The 27,365-nt window shown below is 36.3% G+C and overlaps 1 protein-coding gene and 1 long non-coding RNA gene across 6 annotated transcripts in view; one reads left to right on the plus strand and one right to left on the minus strand.

The window, feature by feature from the left end:
• Positions 1–23,241, minus strand: part of LOC108003260 (zwei Ig domain protein zig-8-like) — a 71,906-nt gene extending 48,665 nt beyond the window's left edge. The window contains exons 1-2 of one of the 2 annotated variants that reach the window (XM_017065414.3): positions 21,449–23,241; positions 19,523–19,709 (exon numbers count right to left, since the gene is read on the minus strand). In XM_017065414.3, coding sequence (XP_016920903.1) covers positions 19,523–19,652 — 130 coding nt within the window. In that variant the 5' untranslated portion in view covers positions 19,653–19,709; positions 21,449–23,241. The remainder of the gene's footprint in view (positions 1–19,522; positions 19,710–21,448) is intronic. The other variant, XM_017065413.3, reaches the window with a different exon arrangement.
• On the plus strand, positions 508–8,445 carry LOC108003261 (uncharacterized). Of its 4 annotated transcripts, none has more exons than XR_009830298.1 (7): positions 508–2,409; positions 2,808–3,676; positions 3,742–5,433; positions 5,516–5,716; positions 5,821–6,170; positions 6,283–6,633; positions 6,746–8,445. It is a non-coding gene; the product is annotated as an uncharacterized LOC108003261 (long non-coding RNA). The 4 variants fall into 4 exon arrangements; XR_009830299.1 differs by having other exon boundaries at positions 511–2,409; positions 6,134–6,170; XR_009830300.1 differs by lacking the exon at positions 5,516–5,716 and having other exon boundaries at positions 509–2,409.
• Positions 23,242–27,365: the final 4,124 nt, after the last annotated feature.

The raw sequence follows: 27,365 nt of genomic DNA on the forward strand, positions 1-27,365 counted from the left end.
GATGTTGTGGATAATAGATTTGTTCCTTGTTTTTCCACAGAGAGTGAATCGATTGTCGTTTATCTCGTTATTGAACAATTATTGTCAGAATCAGAATAGTGTTCGAAACAGCGGGATGATTTTATGAAAAAAATGATAAAACTGAATTTTGAATGAATTAATTGCAATTCCTCCTGGAATGGAAAGAACTCGATGATAAATAAAGAATTAAAGAATTATTGTAAAACATATAAAAAAAATTTCTGAAGAAAAATTTTTATCATCGAGCGCAACAGCAAAAAAAACCAATTCTCTCCCTCTCTTTCTCTCTCTTTCGTGCGAAAGAGAGAAGGTTTAATTCCTCGAAATCGACATGGAATAATCGTACACGTTGTACCCATTTGTAAAATGCAATTTACGTGTTACGTTATGCAACATCGATTTTATCCACTGCGCCAAACCTTGACTTATAATCCGTATAAATATGGGAGAGATTTCGCAGAGAGCATCAACGGTGGAACGCGCGCGAAACAATTCGTCCACCGTGTTACGTATATAATTCATCCTGATAATTATGTACGCTGTGCGAAGATAAGCCGCCACGCGAATACGAGGATAGCGGGCGCAACAGTCGCATTAATTTCTCTTAAATCATAATAGGCGGAATTAGTATATATCTAGACTCGCATTACCTATTTTACCGCCCGTGTTACGATCGTGAATATAACTGGAATGGGTGTGCAAGATCGATAATTCCGCGATTCGTTCCGTTCTAATGACGTTTTAATGCTTACGTGTGCGAAGATATTCCCCGCGTGTCGTTGAAAAATTCACGCCGTATGAATCATTCCGGGAATCCTGTTATGCCGTTCGTTATTCATTTCGGGAATAATATGAAATTTCTATTGGAATTCGATATCAATTTTTTCTCTCTCGGGAATAATATCTTTTATATGAAGGAAAACTTGGGAATCCTGAAAATCATCGATCATTGATTTTGTAAATACGATACACGATCTGGTGCTTTTAGATTCCATTATATTAATGGCTTCGTGTTTATTCTGCATGTAGAAAGAATTTCTTAAAAAGAAAATTCAGAATGTTATCTATAAAAATTATTTTTGCATTCGTATTAACCGATATTCTTGAGTAAATGGTAAAATATGAAACGTAAAAGTTTGAAGATTAAATTGGCACATCTCTATAAATTAATTTTCTTTCATCCCGCTCGTGGATAACTAACCGAGAGATAAGTAATTATAAAAATTAGATTATAAATCTCAGCTTGTCGAGTTTCTCTCTTCCGTTGCGCGATTTCAGAACGAAGATTATAATATCATTACGAAAAGTATACTCGTTTCGCGGATTGCACGCTTTCAAACTGCGAAAGCAGCTTTCAGAACGATCCATTCGATACTCTCGCGTTTCCTTTTCATTTCGCAATCCTTCTCCATTCTCGTTCAACTTTTTCATCCTTGGCCCGGCGAACAAGTTGTCTCGAGGAATTTCGCCAACGATGACGATTCAAAACGATCGTAGAATTCTATTCAACGACACTCGCACACAGAAAATAACGATTGAAAAGTTTTTTTTCATCCTACGAAAGAAGGAAATTACGAGAGTTGGCCCATTTGTTTATGCAGATCAAAAATTAGAGCAGGCCGTGCGGATAATTGGAAACGCATTACTTCTGCACTTCTATATCGTGTGCCGGTAATTAAGCTGTCATTTGCACCGTCCGAGTTTCTCGTCCGCCATTTTTACGAGTCCACGTCAAAGAGCCGTGGGTTCATTTCTTAAACGTCCACTGACCAGAGAGGAAAAGTAAACATCGTGGCTGCTCGTTAAGTGCCATCCTTTCATCTTTCACGCTCAAACGGATACGAAAAGTCGCGATTAATTTACTTTTAACGTTCGATTATCGATTTTCCTTTCGTTTCACCCTGTGAAATGCCAATTATCCGTCTGCAATCTACGAGAGTTGATTTATTACGTAGGGATCGCGCGAGGAGAAGTATCACGGGCGAATTAAAAGAATTATTTTCAAGTGGAATTCGATCATCCGAGAAGACCGTATTTTCGCTTCGCGTATATTTTTAATTCGAGAATAGAATCGTCGAGAAATGTGTCTTGTGCAAAGAGAATATGAGATAAGGGAATAACGTTTTTATATCTCGCATCTAGAAACATTGTGACAAGATTGGAGACTTTCCTTATCACCGTTTCTTTCATCTCGTGGAAATTTAATTTCTTTGCCATCAATGCCACCAACGTTGATCTCGTTACGAATACCATTTCCAATATCGATGAAAACTTTCGTCCGAAGATTAATTTCGACTTTGACGATGTTTGCTACTTTGCATTAGAAATTTGATCGTTTTATCGCGTGGAGTTTTAAAGCAAATTTTATATTTCGAATAAAAAAAAGAGGTCAGTGTTTTTCAATTTATAAATTATGATTTTAGGTTATTATTTTTAACTTATTTTAAGGTATATTAATTTACAATATAGGTTAGGTTATTTATCATTATGAAATATCAACGAGAAACTTTCCAAAAAAATTCTAAACTCGTATATTTTAATATTATTTCTACAAATTTTCCATATCTTATTTAACAATCATTCACGAGCTATGCTTTTATCCGACAAACTGTGAACGTGTTATTACTATCGAATATCGAATATCGAGCGAAAACACTGCACGGATTATATTCCAAATCCACCTTTATCAAACTTCCTACGACCGATAGCCAAATTTCTAAAACCCATATAGTTATCTCGAAGCAATGCCAATATTAGTTATAAATTTTCCATTTCTAATTTTCCAGCTTCTCTCGAGAACGAGACGATTTATTCGAACATTGCTCTCCTCGAATATCGAGGCAAAGAAAGAGAGACTCGTGGAATCGGATAGCGAAGTATCAACAAGAAACTTTCAATAGCCGATAGAGAAAATTCAAAATCCTTTCTGGAAAATAAATAATGAAACGTCGGCCCCCGGAAATGGAACGTGGAAAGAGGTCGCAACAAATTGCGGATCAAATATTCCCAGGCGGAACGGTTTCGGTCTCGACTCGAAATGGATTTCGAGAGCGAGGATTTCTCGTTGTTTAGTTTTATCTTTGAATTACGGGAGGGGGGAGAAGAGGAGAAGGGCAGCCGTTATGAAAGCAAGTGGCCGCGTATTGGTTCGATGAATTCGCGTAATGGAAGCATTAGAGCATTACCTTTCGCGCACCGTTTTCCAAGGGAGCCCGGTTACTGCCGGTTTTATGCTCGCCGCAACAATGACCGCCCACGCATACGTCCGCCTCTCATCAACTGCGAACGCTCTTCTAAACGTGCAAGGGGAGGGAATTACCGCTCGTCGATAGCCCTTCCTTCCATCCACGCAATCGACTCTTTCTTTTTTATTTATTTTTTTCTTTTTCACGAGACGAAGCTGCCTTACGTAATCTTCGAAGATCAAGATCTATTGGAAGAATGTGAAAGTGACGTAAAAAATTAATTCAATACCAGTGAGCGAAGGTATGGAAATTTATCACAGTCGTTTAAAATTAATCGTGGCGATTCTTTTTTATTTATTTTTTCTTTTTTACGAGACGAAGCTGCGTTATGTAATCTTCGAAGATCAAGATCTATCGTTGGAAGAATGTGAAAGTGACGTAAAAAATTAATTCAATACCAGTGAGCGAAGGTATGGAAATTTGTCACAGTCGTTTAAAATTAATCGTGACGATTCTGATTTTATCTTTTTCATAGAGAATATACGGAATTGTAAGGGAAAAAGCAAGATCCTTCGGAGGGATATTTGCAAGCAGAGGAGCGTTTTCTTGTCGGCGAAGAAGAAGACGGCGTCAGCTCGTGAACGTTTCATACGTAGATCTACATGCACGATATAAACACAAAGGAAGGACGAGACGTTTTTGCTCCCTTCCTTCAGGAGAATTCCAGCGTAGGAATCTGCATCTGTTTCCCTAATGTCAATCATATTTCGTTTTTATCTCTTCCCTGTTGCCAAAGCGTACATTTAACCAACAAAGTGACGTGTATACCGGAGGAAAGGAATTCTTGAACGACTTGTTAACTGTCGTCGAATATGGGAATAAAGAATTCCAGAAGAAGGAACGGAGAACAGGGCATCCATATCGTTTTATCAACAAGAGGGTTGCAAGAAAGGGAAGATTCGAAAGAATCTTTCCTCTTTAATCCAAGATTCACAAAAGATAAGTCCAGATTCTTCTTGTTCCAGAATAAAAACAGAAGGAAACGGAGGATTATCCAAGGCTATTTCCATATCGTTTCATCAATCGAAGAGAAAACGGAGGATCCACAACAGCTTCCGCATTGGACTCTTTCAGAGATTCAAGATAATTTCAAAAAGAAATTAGGAGGACAGAAGAGGATCCAAAAAAGTTCCTTCCAGATCCAAAAGATAATTTAGACAGAGAGAGCAAAGATCCTTTCCACGTTATTCAAGGATTTTAGATGGTTCTAGGCTAAAGACTCGAAAATGGCATGAAATGCGTTAATAAGAAATCGAGGATACGAAGGAACTTTTTCCCCTTGCCGCCGGATTTGCCGGCAAACCGTGAAACGAGAGGAAGAACGTTTTTTTCCTCGTCGGTTCTCGAGCCAGGTCGACCGTCACGACGGGTGACTTTACCGACCGAGCCGAACTTTTTTCCCCCTCTCCCACTTTATACACCGTGCACAAATATTTGCTTTCCGTTAAGAGCGTTCCTCGCTTCGCGAGAAAATTCGACGGACGATGAGGTGAGGTGAAAAACAGGCGAGGCAAAACTCTCGATTCGCCGCTTCCCTTCCTGATATATCGATCGATGAATCGAAGAATCGTACTGCCCGACCAACGAATTACAGGAATTATATACCGACCGATATAATATATAATGATTACACTCCTCTGGTGGCGCGGTGACGAATTAAATCGGTAGATTTAATTTCTATTCGCTCGTTGGGAACCGATCCCGCCTCCTCGTGAATTTTCATAACCAATTTATCCTCTACGAGTTTTCTTTCGAATTGAAAACCGCGTCGTCGGCCGTCGTTTAAAAACCCGTGTGGCATTGGAGAGACTCGCCGTAATTTCGTTCGTTTGCGGTTCGAGAGGAGTGGAGAGGAAGAAAAGCTGCTCGTTCAGGAGGGAGGGATGAGAGACGCTGAATAATCGGTGTCGGTGAAATGTCTCGAGAAGATGGAATTAAAAGGAGGGGAAAAAACACCGTTCAACCGTCGTTGAACCGGGGACAAGTTTATTCGGAAGAAGTAGTGTGTAACACGTGCACAACGCTATTAAGATCCTCTTCGAAGGAAATTCTAATTTAATTAGACGAGGTAAACGTTTAAAGAAATACGTCCATTCGATTATAGTTAAAGATATTGGAGATGCTGATTTAACAATCTTCGAGAGTCAAGAATCATTTGAAGATCAAGGTTAGTTGAACTATTTTTTGAAATTTTTGAAAACCGTTGTCATTAAAAATAGGTGAAAATTAAATTCTTATTAAAATGATAGATGCTGATTTAACGAATCTCTTTCCTTGGAAATCGTTCGAGAATCAAGATCATTCGAAAATCAAAGTTAGTTGATCTACTTTTAAAATTTTTAAAAACCATCGTGTTGTTAAAAATATTCTTATTAAATAATAGAATATTTGTCTTTCCTTCGAATTATGTCTTTCCTTCGAAGTTGTTCGAGAATCATTCGAAGATCAAGGTTAGTCAAACTTTTTGAAATTTTTAAAAATTGTTGAAAATTAAAAATAGATGAAAATTAAATTTTTATCGAAATGATCTATTTAAAAATCTCTCTTTCCTCAGAAATCGTTCGAGAGTCAAGAATCATTCGAAGATCAAGGATAATCAAATTTTTAGAAATTTTTAAAAATTGTTGAAAATTAAAAATTGTTATTAAAAATAGATGAAAATTAAATTTTTATCGAAATGATCGGATGCTAATTTAAAAATCTCTTTCCTTAGAAATCGTTCGAGAGTCAAGAATCATTCGAAGATCAAGATTAATCAAACTTTTTGAAATTTTTAAAAATGATTGTTATTAAAAATAGATGAAAATTAAATTTTTATTGAAATGATCAGTTTTAAAAATCTAATTTAAAAATATCTCTTTCCTTAGAAATTGTTCGAGAGTCAAGAATCATTCGAAGATCAAGGTTAGTCAAACTTTTTGAAATTTTTAAAAATTGTTGAAAATTAAAAATAGATGAAAATTAAATTTTTATCGAAATGAACGAAATGCTAATTTAAAAATCTCTCTTTCCTTAGAAATCGTTCGAGAGTCAAGAATCATTCGAAGATCAAGGATAATCAAATTTTTAGAAATTTTTAAAAATTGTTGAAAATTAAAAATTGTTATTAAAAATAGATGAAAATTAAATTTTTATCGAAATGATCGGATGCTAATTTAAAAATCTCTTTCCTTAGAAATCGTTCGAGAGTCAAGAATCATTCGAAGATCAAGGATAATCAAATTTTTAGAAATTTTTAAAAATTGTTGAAAATTAAAAATAGATGAAAATTAAATTTTTATTGAAATGATCAGTTTTAAAAATCTAATTTAAAAATATCTCTTTCCTTAGAAATTGTTCGAGAGTCAAGAATCATTCGAAGATCAAGGTTAGTCAAACTTTTTGAAATTTTTAAAAATTGTTGAAAATTAAAAATAGATGAAAATTAAATTTTTATCGAAATGAACGAAATGCTAATTTAAAAATCTCTCTTTCCTTAGAAATCGTTCGAGAGTCAAGAATCATTCGAAGATCAAGGTTAGTTGAAGACCAAAATCGTGCCAAATATTGCGCGACGAGAAAATCAAACGACGGAATATTATGATATCGAAGCGATTGAAGAACGAGTTTACGGTTTATCAGAGAATTTAATTGGTCGAAGTCGAAGGTGGCGCTTCCGCTTTTGTTAAACGGTTTTGGAGAGGTGTTTCACGGATCCCCGACTCGTGGAAAGAGATGCCTTTGTCCTGTTGTAGAGGAGGAGGCAGTGGGAGATCTTTTTAACGATTCCACGCGGAGCTTCCTTAATAAGTCCGGTCTTTTCGCGTGGAACGAATAAATCATCGTTTCGACGACCCATTAAAAACTCTCTAGAAGAAAGATAATAAGAAAGGTTCTTATTACTCGGAGGGAGAGACACCGGTCGAGCAAAAGAGAGACTGAAGAAAATTGCTGACAACTGCAGACAACGTATCTTAACGATAAGACACCGAGCGCGTAATCCTCTTAAAACGCTTTGCCCGCTTTTTAACGAGAAAAACGTTGCAGCGATATGTAAGAGTATCACACCTCTACTGTCCCCTCCCCCCATAATACTTTATCTCCAATATTTCTCGCTTTAATTATATCGAAATTCACTAAGCTTATATTGAAAAATATCCAGTAAGTGTATACTTTTTTAGTCGATCTTGAATGCACGAAAATATCGACGTCGATGACAGATCCATGCAAATTGCGCGAAGCATCGTTTCGCGAGTTCTTAAAAATGGCGTCCGTCAATGGCAGGGGGAGGGATTCGTTTGCGAGGAGGATTCAGCTGGGACTGTCGATTCCGTTCACGTTCGATTTCGTTCGACATCGACGAATCGAGATGATAGATGCGGCGAGAATTGGTCGAATTGGATGTCATCGAGCAATTTTCGAGAGGAAAAACATTGCGGTCTCCCAGCGAAATGGTGGCTTGATTCGGATATCCCTAGGAAATTTATAGACCCAGGTATTTCGAGGCCTCTCGAAGAGAACGTTTTTCTCGTTTCTTTCGCGAATCGATCGGAGGAGGAACAGTTAATTAAATTGATTAATCGAATGTAGGAAGGGAATGCACGTTGCATATTATCCATTAGTTGTCGATCCATTTGTTATCGTTTATAAATATTGTTTCCCCTTATTCGTTTCATCTTTGTGCAAATGGAAATTGCGTTTGCTACGAGATAGAATATTACAAATCAAAAACGTCCCTTTCAACGACGATTGACGACTCGCGGATTGAACGTGATACGAGGAATAATACGAGGCATACGTGTATTGAAAAATAAACGCCATTTTGCTTTGTTCAAATGTATATATGTATATATACATCTGGTCTGTATCAATTTCAATTGGATAATGCCAACGATTTGGTAAACTAGTTTTATACGAACATTTTGTTATCAATGATGTGTATTTGCGAATTTTTTTCGATAAAAAATTCATTTTCTATATCCTTCTAGTTTAGAGAGGATTATTTTTTCCTTTTAGAATGGTTGAAAACGATAGAAGTTTTAAGTTTGTTATCAGAAAAAATGCATTTCATATCTTCTAGGATTATTTTCTTCTTCCAGAATAGTTGAATAAATTGAATGAAAACTATTATAGATAGAGATAGAAATAATGCCTTCTCAAAGGATTTATTTCAAAATAAATTTATAATAGTTTCAGTTTCGTTACTTTTTAAACACAGCTTTCTTACATATTTCAATCTCATCATGTTTCTCTAGCCTATATTAATTTCAATTTAGATAATACAAACAATTTGGTAACTAGTTTTACATAAACGTGTATTAATAATGAATTTATAAAAGTTTTTTCAGCAAAAAATACGTTTCATATCTTTTTAATGTAGACAGGATTATTTTCTTCTCTCAGAATGAATTGTAATAGTTAAATGAATTAAAAATTAAAGGAACATTATTCAGAATTAAAAATAATGCTTTCTCAAAGGAAAGGTTTTTCTATTTTAAAATAAATTTACAATACTTTGATTCAATCTTATTATTTCTCTGAATAAAGAAAAAAAAATTATCATTGACGCGACATATCTATAACCTATATAACCTATATATTGTATTATGAATTGAATTATCATAAAATTAGAATAATATGATATCGACACATTTACATATACTCCTGAAATAGAAGTTTTAACTATATAATCAAAAACTAGGAAGAACGCTTTCTCAAAGGAAAGGATCTATTTCAAGACAAATTTACGATACTTCGCTTCGATTTTTATCATTATCTACATTTCCTTGCATCGAGCATTGAATTGTCGTAAAATTACCGACGGAATAATAATATAATATCGACGCATCAATTTATATCAGAAATGCAAATACAAATCTTTTAAAAATTTGAATTTTAAAAATATCATTCACCATAATTGTATCTCCTTATACATTCTACATTTAAAAGGTATAAAAATATCAACGATTAGTTATCGATATGAATAAAAGTGAACACCCGAAAATAAACCATTCTTCGAAACATTCTCCTTTGTTCTCGATCAGCAAAGCGACAAACTTCATTCGCAACTGCTCAAAACACCGTCGTAAATATTGAAAAACGCCTCTCCCATCTAATTCCCTCTCGCCACCGATTCGAAAGACAAATCCTCGAGAATCACGTGATCCGATATGAAACGCCTTCCCCCTCTCCTTTGTCCCTTTGTACGATTGTTGGCAAAATTCTTTCTTTCGAAGCGTGGCACACGCAGTTTTTTTCGCAGCTGCGAATATCGATCCGCAAAATTGAAAATGGCGGGGGGAGGGGGAGAGGAGGAGAAGAGAGAGAAAGAGGATGTAGACATCGGCGGTTTGTTTTGGCAGATTGCCAAAGAGGTCGGCCCAACTTTCCAGATGCGAATTTGAACCGGTCCACGCCAACTTGTTCCACCTTGACGGAAGGTCGAACTTCTTCTTTCGTTTATAGGCGTTTATCTCGGATTTCATAATAAATAATAATCGTATTTTTCGGGGGAAGAAGTTGATTTTGCTGGATCGGTGTTGATTTGGAAAGGTAATTAAGTTTGCAAGAGGTAAGAAATTTGAGTTTTTTTTTAATCCACCATGTTGGAATCTTGAAGAAACTCGCGAGGGATGGTGACACGAGTTTCCAAAATTTTTAGAAAGTTTTTTTAACGATAAACCAGACGAGATCCTCATCTTTTCTGTAACTTCGATAATTTATCGATGTTAGAAAACGGTAACTATTTGTTAAAATTTTTTCGTTCGCTACTACTAATTATCATCATGCTTTGAACAATAAATATCATCGAAGTAGGTTAAAAATATTAAAAATATTACATTTCCGACACGTGAACAGGATTTCTAATTCAAGAGACGATTCGTGACAATCTTCTTCTCGACCACAAATCCTCCGAAAACTCAAATGGATTTCGTTCCAGACATCCGGACTCCATGAAGAACGTTGGACAATGCGGAAGGGACGAACATGACCGTGTTCCTTGATTGGTTTTCCAAAAAAGGGGGGAAAATCATCGATCAAAGGGGCGAACGAGAAGGGGAAAACAAGTCTCTGACTTGCTCATCCAGTAACACTTACTTATACGCATCGACGGGCCGCCATCAAGAGATAATTCAGTATTATTAAATTGAAATTGAAACTCATTGGAAGAAGATCAACGACAATCTTCTTTCAAATTTAATTATTCCACTAAATGATTTTATATTAATTTCTTACTTCTCTGCAAAAATTATATTCGAAATAATTATTCCATTTTAATAATGAAATCGTAGAAATAAATTACCATCTATGAAAAATTATTCGATAATTTTACATAAAATATCGGATATTTGATGGAATAACTCGCGAATACGAATGATTATATTACACATCTTACTGGGAAAAATCGATACGCCAGGAAAATAAGGAAGAAGAATGCAAAATTGGACGAGAGAGCAACACCATCCATTCAACATTTTTCGATCCAGAAATATTTTTCTTGAATTTATTCTCCACGCCGAATATTGTTCTGCGTTGGCCAGCCAAATTTTTCTCGCATCAAAAGATCGCAATATATCCCGATTCTCGTTTACGATATATCTGATCGAAGATTCGAAGAAAAGAGATTGAAACTCAACTTACGATACTTTTCATCACGTACTTATTACGAACAAGTTACACGATACAGCCCGATTCAAGGAGGTAAAATCAAAAATCAAATATCAAATTTTTATTAGCTCGTATATACCAATAAAATTAATTTATTGCAAATTTTTTAATAAAAATTTATCACCAATTTATTCGCAACGTTCTAAAATCCTTGTTCGTTCGAGGCGACAAGAGTTGAGAAGACGGTTACAAATATTCCGTTCGAAAAGTTCAGCAAAAAACAGCTCGTAAACCCTCTAAAGCATTCCCCCTCCATGCTCGTTTCGCGAGATGGCGGGCACACGAGTGGCCAATGACGTCGTGGATCGAGTCCCCTGATCGAGCGACATCTCTCGGTCAAGGAAAATTCCTACGGAATCGGACTGAGGGGCTACGCCGCCCACGGAGTGATCCTGCCAGAAAACTGATCCTGCCAGTGTTCGCAATAATTCTTCTCGAGCAGGACGATGGCGATCGCCGTTGAGATGGCGCTGCTGGAAAGTGTCTCGAGTCCCAAGACCGCGTTCACGCTCCACCCACGCCGAATCCTTTTTCCAACGAACGTACGAGTCGAAGACTGTTCCAAATTTTTCTTCCACGTCTTGACAAAATTCGTATCTTTTCGCACGTTAAGAACAATCTCTTGGTTAGTTTTTCCATCGCGTGGGTCTGATTTCGCGCCACGATCGATATTTATTTCATTTACCGGTGATAATTAATTTATCGAAGGCAATGGTCGGATCGAGAGAAATTTCCTTCGATCGTAAATCGGCTCGTAATAATTCTCTTCCTCGACGTGCTCTTTTTTTTTTTATCGAAGATCATAGATCCCACGAACGATCCAACAATTTTATACCGTGTCATCTGTATTCGACGCGCGATGAATCAAGCGAGAAGCTCTCGAGCTATCCCCCTTTCGTAATTCAATTTCGTTATTATCTTACGAAACCACCTCCGTTTTTTTTCTTTCCGTGTCACAGCTTCGAGTCGATTTCTCGTACGAGATTATTTAAACGAGCGTGAAATTTATATCCATTATCTCCTAGAATATTACGCTATATTATCGAAACAATCTTTGATTGAAGTATCGTGTCTAACCTAATAACGATTAGATTCAATTTTTAATAAAAGTTAAAGAGAGCAACTCGTGAAAATACATCTCGAAAAAGAAATGCTAATTGGAAGCTTGCCTTGTTATTATTAAAGGTCTCGTAACTTGACTTAAAAACGTTAATGGAGAGAGAGAGAGAGAGAGAGAGACTTGAAATACCTTCGATCGAGTATCAAAGATTTTAAGCGAAAGGATAATAAATTATCGTCAAAAATCGAGAAGGATTTCCCGCTTTTACCGGATATATTGATTTTCGATAAGTACGGTAAAAAAAAAAGGAAAAAACGGTTGCAAAACTTGATGAAAAATTCAAAATGGTCGGTTCTTCCTCCTCCGTTTCACATTCGTCAACTCGCCACGAATTGCTCTCGAACGTCCCCTTAAATATTGCAGAAAAACACTATTCTACAAAATCCATCTCTCGAAATTAAAGAACGATAAAATATTCGAAGAAATTCGATTGGAGGAGGAAAATTTTCGAAGGCGAAGTCTGACATATATATATATAAACAAGATGGCGCGTGTATCGTCACGAGCTCCGTTCCTTATCCTTCGAAAACGCGTAGAGGAGGTAGTTTGGCAGGTCGAGAGAGGAGAGGGGGAAAGGGGCGTCATCGACTTAAACGGGTGATCCAGTTATAAATTCTAGATTTGTTACCGGATCGCTCCATATTTCGTCGGCCGACTCGTTCGGGAAAGGAGAGGGAGAAAAAGGGCTGTCCCGTATCTGCACAGTAACAACATCGTAAATTGCCCGTTGATATATCGGCCGGCCTCGACATCGCGGTGACTCGCGTTATTTGTCGCTTTGAATCCGCGCCACGAGAAATCTTTCTCCTACTGCGAAAAATCCTCTCGATTGTTAATAGAAAAATATATATATATATTTGAAATTTATAGATAGAACGATATATTCACTGAAGAAAAATAATATGTATTTTTGAGTATATAACGATGACTCTATTTCTAAGTACAATAATCGTGAATATTGATCGAGTATTGGAATATATTTTCGAATTTACGAATCTGAATCATTTAATAGGGAAATACGAAGGTGCAATATTTATTGAGTTCAAGGGTAATTTGATTTAAATCCTGATTTAAATATAGCTAATGATTTGGTGAATGGAATATTTTCAAATTTACAAATATAGATCTATGCTTCGGTTAATAAGAAAATATAGAGATGTATTACTGAGTTCAGGAGTAACTTAAATCCTTTTTAAACATAGCTACTGAATGGAATATATTTTCAAGTTCACGAATATGAATCTATGATTCAGTTAATGAGGGAATATGAAGATGTAATTTATTTTAAATCCTCATACGAATTACCTTGAAGTAAGTATCACTGCGACTAGCTACGAGTTAAAAATTTAATGAATCGCTTTTGAGATTGGTCGACTCGAGACGCCAGGGAGCATTATCGATCGACAGTAATTTTCCAATCAGCTGGAAAAAGATAGATAATTCGGAGCGTTACGATCGAGAAAACAGTGATGTTCCTTAAACGAGCTGTCATAGAGAATAAAAATAATTTAATAAGAATTATATATAAGTGCTCTTATTTCGTTAATTTCATCGATGAAATTTCCTTGAATTTCCACGATTGAAATCCACGTCGAATAATTTCCCCCAAAATAAGAAGAATTTTCTCGAGAAGAGAAAGAAATTCAATTTTAAATGTGCCCGAGACTTCTCTTGTAAAAGGGTTAATCGATTCCAAGTGTTGAAAAGTCAGTCGAAACGCTTGCAATTTACCATCGCCTCCTATTCCAATTCGACGCGACTCTCTCTCTAATTATTTCGTAATTTTCTCGAGAAAAAAAAAAAAATAGAAAATTCTAACTTCGATGAGCTTTCCTCTTTCCAAAGAATTATCCATCGATTACGGCATTCCTCGATCGATTCTCAATCTATCTAATTCGAAACGTTTGAAAAACATTCCACTTTCAATTTCGATTCGATAATTATTTCGTAACCGGATCGATCGATCCACGACGACACTCCTTTTGCGCCGTGATAGATTCTCTAATCCCATAATTGTTCTCCGCGCCATCAAATTCGTTACGCTGAATTAGAGCGAGCTCGGAATCGATTGGTCGAAAGATAAATTTCTCTCTTTCCGTGTGATATTTCCCTTCGAAAAGGATCCAAATTTTATTATTGCGTGTAACACAAATCTACATGTGTTATTAATAAACGAGGAAACGAGAGAAGAATTTTACAGGAGGAACTCTGTTAAATAACGTTAAACAAACTTTCTCGATTCGTTGTTATTTCGTTCAGTAATTTCGACAAGAATACAAAGACGCGTATCTTATTTGCACCTTTTTATTCGCGAATGAATATGCATAAGAGAATACATTTCGTCGTAATCAATTCTTCCACCGATTGTCACGTAATAATTAATATAATATAATATAATAATAATAATTAATATAAGGATTCGAACGATAGAAAGTAATTTCTCTGACGATATATTATTAAATTTTTGTTCACCTCGCGAGAAAACATTTCGATTACGTAAATTCCATCATCCTCCACATTGTCGATACATCGTATCGTCTGACACGAAAGTAGTAACACCGTTCACTCGGCCAGGCCTGTGATTCTTCCGGTTTATGGATGGTTGATTGACGGGTTTACGCTCGGTTTACGCCATCTATTGTTGATCGATTGAACTTGCATGCGATCCATTAGAATTTCTATGCATCTCAGAGGAACTATCCTGGTTGCTTAATTTCACAGACATTGTATCGTGCATTGAGATCATACGATGCGAAATAAAATAATAGTAATTTCGACTCTTCTGCTCGAGATCTTCCTTATCGATCTGGAAATTTTTTCCACCGGTCTTCGATCGAATCGAGGATAAAGATGGCGATCGGATGGAAAATTATTCTTCGTATTCTTGAGAGAGAATTTGATTTCGTTTTTTTTTTACGACCAAGAGGATGAAATCCAATGGGTGATAATCCATGGAAGAGCAACCATGCTTGCATCCAGTTAAAGCGCAGATGATGGATCGATTCAGCTACCTTCCTTGAATTAACCCACCCTAGCCACGTTGTTAAACGTGTATCTCAGGAATTTCCACGAAAAGCGTAGTAGATTTAATAATTTAAAAAACTGAACGAGAATAACAATTATCGTTCGATCGATCCATCTGCATAAGAGAGATTATTATTAATTAATTACGCTTGTTAATTAAAATATCATAGAAAATATTAGATTCAATAATTTAAAAACTGAAGAATAACAATTATTGTTCGTTACGCAATTATTCGATCGATCTATCTTTACGATCCCACAAAAGAGAGATTAAGCAAACGATTGTTAATTATCGTTAATTATTGCGACTGTTCCTGCATCAACCAGTTATCGATTACCATTGGCTATCATCGGCCAGCTAGTCGTCGAAATTAAGGGAGGGGATTGGTCGTCGATTACCTCCATCAAAATTTAAGAGAGTGCGCCATCGTCGCCGATGTATTTTTACATTGGCATCTGTCGTTTGATCGATCGCACCTTATAAAATATGAAAAGTACATGCAATATAATAAGAGAGAAAGAAACTAACGAAGAAAAAAGATGGCGATTCGAGAATAAGAATCCATAATTTTCGTTGCTGCGACTCGAAAAAGCTGGACGAACGGTTCGTCGCTTGTAACGAGTGGGAAGGAGTGGGGAGAAGGCGAGCGGTGAAGGAAGAGAGGGGGGAGAGTCGACAGCGGTGCGTTTCGGGCTTCAAGAATTGGAAGCAGGAAAGTTGGCGACAATATTTGACGGATGGAATTAGGTTTATTCGACAAGCGGTATTACGGGTACGTTGACGAGTCATACAGGAGTAATGCGGTTTACGCTCCGCGTTTCAATTTCTCTTTGACGCGCGTTGCAATAGTGCAAACATAGCGCGAACCTTACTCCACAAATATCCGGTAGGTAGACTCGGTTTCAAAGATCCGGGTCGTATTTAAAAGCGCGACGAATCTCGGATCGAGCCTCTGAAAAGAGAAATGAAAATTCTTGCGTAACAATTGTGGAAACGGTCGAGAGATATCAGATATATCGACTCTTACTCGAATCGTTTCTATGAGTAATTCGAAATGCTCGATGATGGAATTATTGAAAATTAACCGTGGGAAGGATTAATTTATTAATTTATCGAGGAACGGGAAGGGTTGATTCTAATGATACGTATTATTATAAGTGATTCTATTTAAAAATCTAATTTTAGAAATTAAGGAATAGATATGAAACATTGGATGGTTTTAGTTAGTTCCAATGATACTTATTAAGTGATTTAATTTAAAAATTCAATTTTGGAGGAACAGGGGTGAAACGATCGAGAAAATAATGGCGACTTCTTGCAAATTAAATTCTTGGAAATAGTTAATTCTAATTTTATTTAAAAATCTAATTTTAGAAATTAAGGGATGAAACGTTGGACCGAGAAAATTATGGTTTTAGTTAATTCCAATGACGATACTTATTAAGTGATTTAACTTAAAAATTTAATTTTGGAGATCAAGGAACAGTGAAATATTTAATTAAAACAGTGATGGTGACTTCTTGCAAATGACGAAGAGTTAATTCTAACTGACATAAGTATTAAGCGCTTTAAAAATTTAATTTCGGAGATTAAGGGACTTAATAACTATTGTCCTTGATTCGAAGATAAGCTAGATAGAAATCTCTCGATTTCTCGCTTTACGATTCCACAAACTTTATTTATAACAACTTTTTAACAAACAATTTATTCCTTCTCGTCGAATCCAATCTGTGTAAAAATCACAAATAAATAAATAATCTCCGATCTTCGTAATAAATTCCAGTTAAATTAACGCAATTAGAAACGTGTGATCGTATGAGTGATGTGTACTCAGTATGAGAGAGAGAGAGAGAGAGAGAGAGAGAGAGAGGATATATGGAGGATATCGCGATCCTAATATCGATGGAACACGCACCGAACTTTCAAAGAAGCGTGTTTACCAGAGGCAAATGGGCGAGTTTGTTTTGGGAATCGAGTCTCTGGCTTCCTTCCGAAAACCAGATTTCCTTTACACGCACAGCGTAGTAGTAACTAACTAACTTACATCTTTCCTTCTCCTCCAACTTTTAGATAGATAGATAAATAGAGAGAGAGAGAGATAGAGAGAGATTCTCATAAAACTTAGATTTCTTTCTTCTTGAAATCTCTGTTGCAAACAACGAAAAATCTGGGAGGAAATCAAAGATGGAGATAGATTGGTCATTGTCGAGTGTTCTTCCATGTTTTATTTGTTTAAATCGATTTAATGGATTGAAGGGAGAGGGGGAGAAAATGCCGTGAAATTTATTCGAAAAAGTCTGATTGTCGGCGGAACAGATCGTTTCGAAAAGGACAATTTGGTGAGCGGCTAGTTTCAATATTTATGATTCGAGAGTTTGCATCTTCCTCCTCTTCTTCTTCTTTTCGAGAGAAAAGGATTCCCTCTTTGAAAGTTGTCGAAAGCGACATCGAGGGCGCATGAAAACGGAGAGAGTAAACAGAAGTAGACGATTCGCAACAACGAATGCCTACACGCCCTTACCTCGTCGTAGAATCGTCGTAGAATTGCCTACGAAGATCAACGTTGCCTTTCTCGCGCTTCCCCTCGTTAAAAAACTCGACGAAATTTTATTAATTCCAATCTTTCGCAAATATCGCATTTCACGAATACTCGATAAGAAGAGAGAGAGAGAAAAAAAATCACAAACGCGTGATCGAGCGAAGATAAACAGGGAAAATACATATTCGACGTTTATTAAACGAAAGATAATAGGGAGAATCGATGGCCGAGAGAGGAGCACATAGTGTAAAAAGTTGGACGAGCGGGAGGATGGGATGTTCGGTCGCGTGGGCTGGTACATATGTAGGGTATACACGGTTGTATACCCGCTTTTTAAAACGGCGATACACGATAGGCCGGGCCGTTGGCCGACCGCAACAACATTTGCGAAGTCGGCAGAGATCATTGTTTCCCCGCAACGCGTTTTTATCCGCCCGATGCCCGCGCATCGGTTAACGTTAATTTCCACTTTCTGACTTCCCCCACCTTTCTCCCTTCGCGCCTCGTTGCGCGCGTTTCCACCAACCGTTTTTTCCCCCTCCCATCTACTGTTTTTCAACGTGCGCGCGGATCGGGGACGAGATGTTTCGTGCGTGGAACCGACCTGGTTTGGAAAGAAAAAAAAAAAAAAAAGGAAAAAGGAACTGGTTCTGAATTTTTAAATTATACCACCCCCAGGGATGGTGGTTTCCTTCCGTGAAGAGGGGAAAGGAGTGGTGGTTTAACGCGCTTCGCAGAATTTTTGGGTGAACAAGTTTGGGATGATCGACGTTACTGGAAATATATTTAAAGTATTTAAGATGATCGTTGGGTAAGTGACGAATATGCATTACAATATGTATAGTTTGTGATGATAGGGACGACATTTTTTTTTCCTTCTGCAAACTCGTGTCCCATACGAATTAAAAATAAGAAGTTTATAACGTTGTATTGATACAGTTTTCTTCTTCATAAGTTGCGAAGATTATATAATTTCTTCTTTTGTTAGGTTTTTTTTAAATAGAATATTCATCTCTACTTTACATTTGAATGAAGTGAAAATAAGGATTTATATCTGTTTCTTTGCAACAGTTTTCTTTATATAATCTTCATTTATTTAGGTTTTTTTTTTTGAATAGAATATTCAATTATATCAAGATACGATTCAAAAATTGAAATACGAATTAAAAATATGGATATTTATTCTTCTCCGCTTTTTCAATGAAATAAAAAATAAAGAGTTCATAACGTTATATTTATATCTATTTCTTTGATACGGTATAATTTATATGGGAAAAACATCGGATGAGAAAGTTCCAATTAGCGAATGGATAGGGAGAAAATTACTTTCCCGAGAATTAACGAGACGATAAAGACCTAGCGTAATGAGCAGATAATCAACAGCCTCGGTATACACCGGACCAGGCGCAACAGAGAGATTCTAATTAACGAAAGATGAACGTGACCATTTTAACCTGAACAAATTGCGCGCGTGGTCAAACCCAATAAACAGTATTATGCACCTATTAAAAAGAATCGGATCGTAATTTAAACACTCGGTGTAATACAAACTGATCATCGTGATCATTAAAAATGTTCATCGTTGACAGAGTTGAAAACGAATGATTTCAAAATTTAGAGAGGGAAAGTAAATCATCTTCATATTTTTAATCTCGATAAAATAAGGAATATCGTATCGTGAAATCGCAAAATTAAAAATTTCTAAAAAATTTTAAAATTGTCGAAAAAGAAAGTAAAAAAAATCTTCGTTTTTTTCTGGCGAAGGAAATTTCGTGGACGAGCGGCTCTCTGCGATAATCTCTTCTTCTGCAATAAGTTTTTAAAGTTACAAAGTTACAGCTTCTATTTGGTGACGAGCTCAATGGACAAGAAGGAAACCTCCTTATCGCGTAAGCGTTGGATATATGAATTGTGAGTCGGCTTACCGTGCAACAGTATCGAGAAGAAGAAAATGCAGATGATCTTGGCCAGAGCCTTGGCGCACCAGCCACCCCCGTTGCCGCCATACCATAAATCCATTCGTAGCGCCTTCACGGTCCATCGTTTCCGGTACATTTCGCGATACCGGCCTCAAAGTCGCGCCAGCTCGAGTGGAGCGATGAATCTTTTCTGCTAGCAACAAAACAAAAATATACTTGCCGCGTTTATTGTGACAAAGTCACTCAAAGAACAGTTTTTCTTTCGATAATATCTATCTTCGAATAGATTTCAACGAAAGCGTTGTTTCGAAAGATAAATTATTTTTCAAAATGTGAAAAATTGTGGAAAGAGAGATTGCGAGAAAAATACAAGTACGCGAATATCCTTTTGATAATTATTTTATAAGAATCGTCGAACAATGCCCTAGAATTATTTTACAAAGAGAATGGAAATTTGTCGAAAGTTTAAAGATTTTACAAAAAAAAAAATATATATATATAAAGCACGTAAATACCTAAATTTCGTTAAAAAGTAAAATTTTGATTTTACTCGTTTATAATTGATCATCTCATATCTTTGATTAACTATTCATGATGATTATGTCCAATTTGCTTATTTGCAGATGCCAAATATCATTACGCAACACAATCGAATAAGCATTTGCCTAATAGGAATCGTATAGATTACAATATGTACGATAATAATATTTGTTATATAATTTGTAGGTTTTGGGCGGGGAGCTGGTACAAAAGCAACGCGATGACAATTACAGAATGTTTGCAATTTCGATTATCTAGTCGAATTTATCATCGTTGTGTATTACGTGTCAATAATCGAGCTATATTATAAGCAAATTGACAATCATTTCCATATTGGCAAAGGTGATTTAGATATCGAATAATTATATTCTTTATTTAGATTTTAAACGACTTTAGTTTGAAAAAAATTCACACGATGCTTATCGAAAATTTATTTCTTCGATAATATACGATGATTGAATTTTTTGATAAAACGTTTGTTTGTTTTTCCTGTTTCGACATCGAAATCGAAATCGAGATCCTGCACGATATCATGGTTCGAATTTCGATCACTTGATCGTAGGTTTATAATTGGCAGGATTAATTGCGTGCAGGTGCATTGCGACGCTTGATGTACTAATTTTGCACTTCGTCGAATGCGTGGATTTCGCTTCAATTTCAGGCCTTCGTGGAATCGAATTCGTTCGTCAAATAATCTATATAAATTCCAAATTTATTACGCTTATTGACTCGATTCTTCTCTTTGATGAGAAGTTTGATGACCGTTGCACGCGCCAATTTTGAAAATGAAATTTGCACAGACAAAGATAAATACGAATTTTGTTTGAATTGAAAATTTGAATTCTATATAGGAGGAATTAATAATTTCATCCAAATAAATTCAAATTTTATTACTTTCATTGTCTTTTTTCAAAAATTTTCTTGTTAAATTTTTTATAAATTCTGAATAAAAAAGCGAATAAACAAGTAAATTGAATTTTCATTGTACATAGAGATGGTTTTAAAATTTTCCTAGTCGTTCGAAAGAGATTTTAATTACCAGCAACTAATATATTCTAGTCAGGACCAGTAATTTTCGTGAAAAAATTTAATGGAAATTATGCAAACTAATGCAAATATAATGAAAATGCGTCAATATTGTCATGGTTGGATCAACGAACTATAGTAAACTGAGCAATCATTATACAAAGTGATTCAGGAATATACGTCAATATTTCGAGAATTTACATATTATTATTACTAGTTATTAATAATATACATATATAATAACCAAAGTGCAAAGCGTTGACACGTATTTTTGAATCCAGTATATATATATATATATATATATATATATATATATATATATATATATATATATATATCGCTTCAAACGCATAATAAAAAACGTACCCTAGTCGTGTCAGTTGTCGACTCGCTGTTACCGATAAAAGGTGTCTATTGCATTCGTGTCGAAGCCACGCGTTCCTTTCTTCTCCGCTGCATTTCCCTCGTTTTTTTCCAACCCGTCTCGTTGAAAATTGACGCCGAGAAATTCATTCTCGCACTTCACCGAGCATCCACCGTCTCCGAATAAGCACGCTCCATCTCGTATCTTCAATCAACGTTATATTCGACATATCTTTCCTTCTTCAACGAAACACTCAACCAATCACGAAGCGCGCTATTTAACGTTAGAATCCGTCATGGAAAACCAGGCACTAAAATGGATCGACAAAAAGACGTTCGCAGCTATGACGAATTAAAATCAGCACTACTGGAACAATAAATCTACCACGTGAATATCGGTAACGCGATTTAATTTTTTAAAATAATCTCACGTTGAAATCTTAATCTAACAAGTTTTTGTCTCGTAAATATTTAACATACTTGTCAGATCATGCAGTTATTTTTCACGAATCCTTGGACGAATCGTCGCACTACTTTCAATGTATCATCATATCGAGAAAATACGAAGCAACGAAACACGATTAATCAATTGCAGAATCACTTACAGAAATGGTCGACAGTTACACAATAATTCTTTATTCTCACATAACCTAACTTTTTCGAAATCCGTTCTAAATAAAGAATCGAAACACTTCCTTTCATCGAAACACTTTCTCTTCGAATCTTTTCACATCGGATAACTTTCACACGAATCGAGGCCTTCCTTGTGAATCGAATTTCCACGTGACAAACTTGTGCATCTTGTGCCGAGATGCGGTAACGCGAACATTCGCCTCGCGCAATCACGAGTCTACCGGTGATGCTTCTCCTTAAGTGCCACTCATTCGTCATTGGGCACGCACACTCCGTTCCTCGTGAGCCACGTTTCGTCGCGTGTGTGTACACGCATGGGCAATACCGCGAGAGCCACCGGTAGTGGAGCGACTGAAATGAAATAGTCGCGCCACGTCGAGGCGACAGAGAGGAGAACAGAGATGGGCATGGTGGTATATGAAGTAAGTAAGAAAGGAAGGAAGGAACGAAGGAAGGAAGGAAGGAAGGAAGGAAGGGAGAGAGACAGATAGAGAGAGAGAGGTTAAGTGGTGGTCAGAGAGGGGAAGAAGAAAGTCGGTAAGATGGATAGGCGGATAAGTGGACGATCGAAAAGAGCAAGTAGGAGTGAACGGTGTCCGAGGAAGAATCGAGAGAGAAAAAAGAGGAAGAAAAGAAAGAGTGGCGCGTAAAGGGATCTGTGAGAGCGAAATGCTGCCGTGGTGAAGACCGCGATCCAACTGCGCCCGCGCTTAGCCAGATATCAGCCCCCAACCACCGGCGTCGACTCTCTCCCCTCCGCCTCTGCCCGCTTCACTTTGCTCTACACTGGCGACCACGTTGCCAGTGGTGGCTAACGCCAGTCGATAGCGTGTTGCTATTATTATTGCGATGATCGACGCCTCGACTATTATCACCGTCGTATCCGTTGCCTGTTAAATTCGATAGTGCGATTCCTTGTTACGATCGAACTACTGCTCTGTGCCGCCATATGATAGTCCGTTATGACTCGAATTGACCGAGATTCGACCGTCGAATATTCCTTTCCACCGATATTTGCACTCTACGTGACAATATCCGATGCCTTCTCGCTATTATTGCTATAGCATCACTAGAAATTGGAAATGTAGGACGTTCGAAATAGAGGCGTTCCTTGTTCGAATGGATAGAGATTCTCTTAACTCCTATTTGCTTATTGTGAGTCAATTGGAGAATCGAGAAGTGAATGTTTCAATGATGAAAATTTGCTTGGAAATTTTTAAATTAATTCTCGAACAAAGAGATATATAAGAACTTTCTTGCATTTTTAAGAATTCTAATTCAAAATATCGTAAATACGTATATATGTATATGTATATAATATTTATTATATTGAAAAACACAGATATTTAAAAACTGTTTCTTGGATTTGAATGAATATTTTTTTTCACTCTAATGATGAATTGAATAAACGATAAATTGAATTTTGAGCATAGATAGCAAATTTAATTTATTTTTTTTTTCTTTGCTTCGTACATTCATCTCAAATGAAATTGTCGAAGTTCTCAATTTCTGACGAATATATAATATATCCTCGATTTTATAATACATATGTATATATATATATATGTAATACTTTAGTTTTTCGGTTGGAATATTTATCAACGCATTCTATATGAACCAATATTCTTTATTAATTCAAAGAAAATTAAACACGATTCGAAACGATTGATATTTGCGGAATATCGAATAAATTTTATTTCGGCCAGCCACGGTATGAAATTTTAATTTACGTAACGGGAATTATTTCCAAAGATCACGAGAGAATTTTTCTTTCAAAGAATTGGATTAAAAGATTTTTCTACGACGCCATATTTAAATTTGCGAGTAAATAAATCGGATGTCAATAGATTAACTAGTTTATCAAAATTGCGTTTATATTAACGACATCGATATTTTCTACGCTTTCGATTTTCTTCGTATCTTGTTATCTCCCTTAACAATTTTTTAATTAACAACACGTCATTCTCGTTTAGAATTTTTGTGTACGGAAAGAAAATAAAAATCGGCATCAAGGATTAAATTTTCGGAGAAATTAATTATTTTAAAATTATTTATGAAATTGAAATATTGCGTTGCCTCTTTTTTTTTTAATTTATCCAACATCGCTTTCGAAGACAATTTGAATTTATAGTTGCGTTATTTTGTAAAAAAAAAAAAAAAGGATATGCAGATCATCAAGAAAACATCGAGGAGAAATCAACTTCTATCGTTTATTTTTTTATTTTTCCCATATTTTTTCTGTTTGTTCATCGCGAACACGTTATATTATTTGAATGTCGTGGAAATAAAAATCGTACGAAATACTCGATCGAATAAGTTTCTGATTTTTTTTTAGGAATTTATTGCGCGCGAAAATCGTGATTAAAGATATTTCACAAAGACGAAAAATTCTTTTCTTTCTTTTTTTTTTTTTTTTTTCACGGCTATCGATCATTATCGCGTTCAAAGAACATCTCGCTCATTTGACCCCGATTTTTATTTACAACGAGACACGTCAATCGCGAAGTCATAAACGCGAAAAGCTGTCCAAGTGTATCGATCAATGAATAAAGCGTCGTATCGCGCCGTGTGTTTACGTAAAGTCGTGTTGTGTCGCACGTTTCATATTCGAAAAATCTTTCGATATTGAAATATCTCCAATACAAAAGTTTTGTTTAAAAAACGCGAAAAATAAAGGCGGAAAAAGCTTTGTGTCGATGTATCATAGTCAATAAATGTACAATCGATAATTGATGTTAATGAAAAGTTAAAATGGTGACGTTCGAACAACAAAAATGATTATTTTCGCGCACGAATAAATTATAAGCTATCGAGAAGATGTCATTTATTATAGATATCTATTATTATTGAAGTGATAATAATTAATCGATCGTTTTTTTTTTGTGTTTTCTTCTTCTTCTTTCTTCCAATTCTGTTCATAAAGATTCACAAAGGCTCAACATAAGATTCACTAATTTTTCCGTTCGAGTAGATCCTTCTTCTTTATTTTAATACATCGTTAGCCGACAATTTTAATATACATTTCTTTCGTTAGAAAAGGATTCGAAATTAAAAAATAAGGCTTCGCGTTATTTTATCTTTTCCTTTCGTTTCTCGTCTCCGCTTTTAAAATCGCGATAAATTATTGATGTATAATAATATATAATTATTATTAATCATATTTCAAAACTGTTTTTAAACAACTTTATCAACACGATTTCAATGTATAGTGGATATAGTTTCGCGGTATAGTTGGACGTCACGATAATTCTCGTTACGACCACGTGCCACGAAAACTAGGCTATCTCTTTAATAATTCCTTAAAACGGCGCTCATTACTTTGCGACGACCTCGTTTAACCATAAAGGATATTTCATACTTCCCTTGCTCGAGCTCTTGTTTCCATACATTTTTAGGAAACGTAACACGCGTACATCCGACTCTGGAAACCTCACCGCAGGTTAACTTTTTCACTTCATTTCCGCCTATTAACAATTTCCCTTGGATCGTTTTGCAGCTCTCGTTCGAGGCAAATTTTTCGACACACATCGTGCAAAAGAAAAAAAAAATATTTCAAGAGTAAGAAATTCGACTGGAATGAAAAATCACGCGAAATGTTAAAACTTCGACCCGCGCCATTTTATGACGATCTTTCGGAGAGGGGAGGGGAGGGGAGAAGAGAGAGAGAGAGATAGATAGAGAATTGCAGAACTCTTGAATTTATACTCTGGTCCGCTCCCACGAATGAAGTTTGAAAGAAAAGAACGGTAGAAATTCAAAATAAACGTCGAGGTCGCTTTGGAAGCACTTCAAAAGAAATTGTCATTCGCGTGAAGCACTTATCGCCTCTTAAACAAAAAAATTTTTCTACTTTTCTGTTATAAGAACACTATTATTTCTTTAAATAATCTTTCCAATTTTAATTTAATATATATATCCTTCATTTTCCACGGTAACTTTATTCACACACATTCACACGCACCGATTTATAATCTAATCGAATAACTCTATTATAAGAATACAATATTCTTTCTCCATCGAGTCAAACCACGTGTAATCGATACATTGTAATTTCGACGATTCCACAACGTAGCTGTCACGTCTGTTCAATCATAAATATTACAAGTAAAACGAACACAAAATTCCTCTCGTAGTATATTCGTAAAGCTTAAAACTGTACGTTTAAATAAAACTTGTTTCTAGACCACGAGCAATCCTATTTCGTGCAATTTGTCAAAGAATCAGGCGTCCGGTCGAGGCAAGTTTTGTCGAGCAACGCAATTAAGAGCATTAGCAAGTGGGGAGAGAAGTGGTGGGGGAAGAATGGCGGAATGGCGGAAGGAAAGTTTTGGCGGCCCGTGACGAGGAATTAGCGGATGGTAGTCCTCCGTGAGGACTAACTACCGTTGGCTTAGGCCAAGATCGAGGATCGCAACTCCTTAACGCTCCCATTCGAGGGAAGGAATACACGGGCGCCAAACCCAGCGGGCCGTCCGTGACTCGACTTTATCCGAAACTTTCCTCTGCCGCTCGTAAAATTTTTACGCGGGCCATTTTTCGGGGCCGGAATCGTGATCGTGTCCCTGAAATCTGGCAAGGGATTTCGCCCTCTTTGTACTACTATTACTACCACTCGATTTTATGGCATCGCATAATTTATGGGTGTAGTGAATTTGATGGAGAATTTTATAAAAATGAAATTCTTCTTTATTCCAGCATTCGATGTTAATAAAAACGAAGCTGTGTGGCTTTTTCCGCGTCGATAATTCTCAATAAGTGAAAGTGAAAGTTTACAATTTTTTTTGGAAAACTGTCAACTATCAAAAGTGGAAAACGTTTTTACCGACGAAGGCAAGTTTTCAAGTCCCAAGTTTGTCGAAATGTTTAATTTTCGTATCGCGAAATTCATGGTATGTAATTGGCGAACAGATTTACGACCAGCTAAACCATTTTATCGAAACGCGGGGGGGATCGATAGGTTTCCGTGGAACGATAAATTACGATCGCGCGAATTCCCTTGCGCTTTGCAGGGCGCATTGTCTGGAGAGGAGACGAACGATCGGTAAAGTTGCGGCGCCTCGTTAAACGTCCGATTTCGATGGGCCGATGATACCTACGAGGCTTAATAAGCTTAACGTTGTTATGCAAATGTTGCGTTACACAAGTTCCAAAACAATTTAGTATATATCGCGCAACACGTGAATAGTGTCTACGTACTTACGTTGCATATAATAAGTTTAACATAGTTCCTGTATCCCACGGACAAATACCAAGTTTCCCAACGTGGTGTACGTGCCCAGTTTAACCA

The sequence above is a fragment of the Apis cerana genome, linkage group LG6 (assembly GCF_029169275.1).
Source record: "Apis cerana isolate GH-2021 linkage group LG6, AcerK_1.0, whole genome shotgun sequence".
Taxonomy (NCBI): Eukaryota; Metazoa; Arthropoda; class Insecta; order Hymenoptera; family Apidae; genus Apis; species Apis cerana.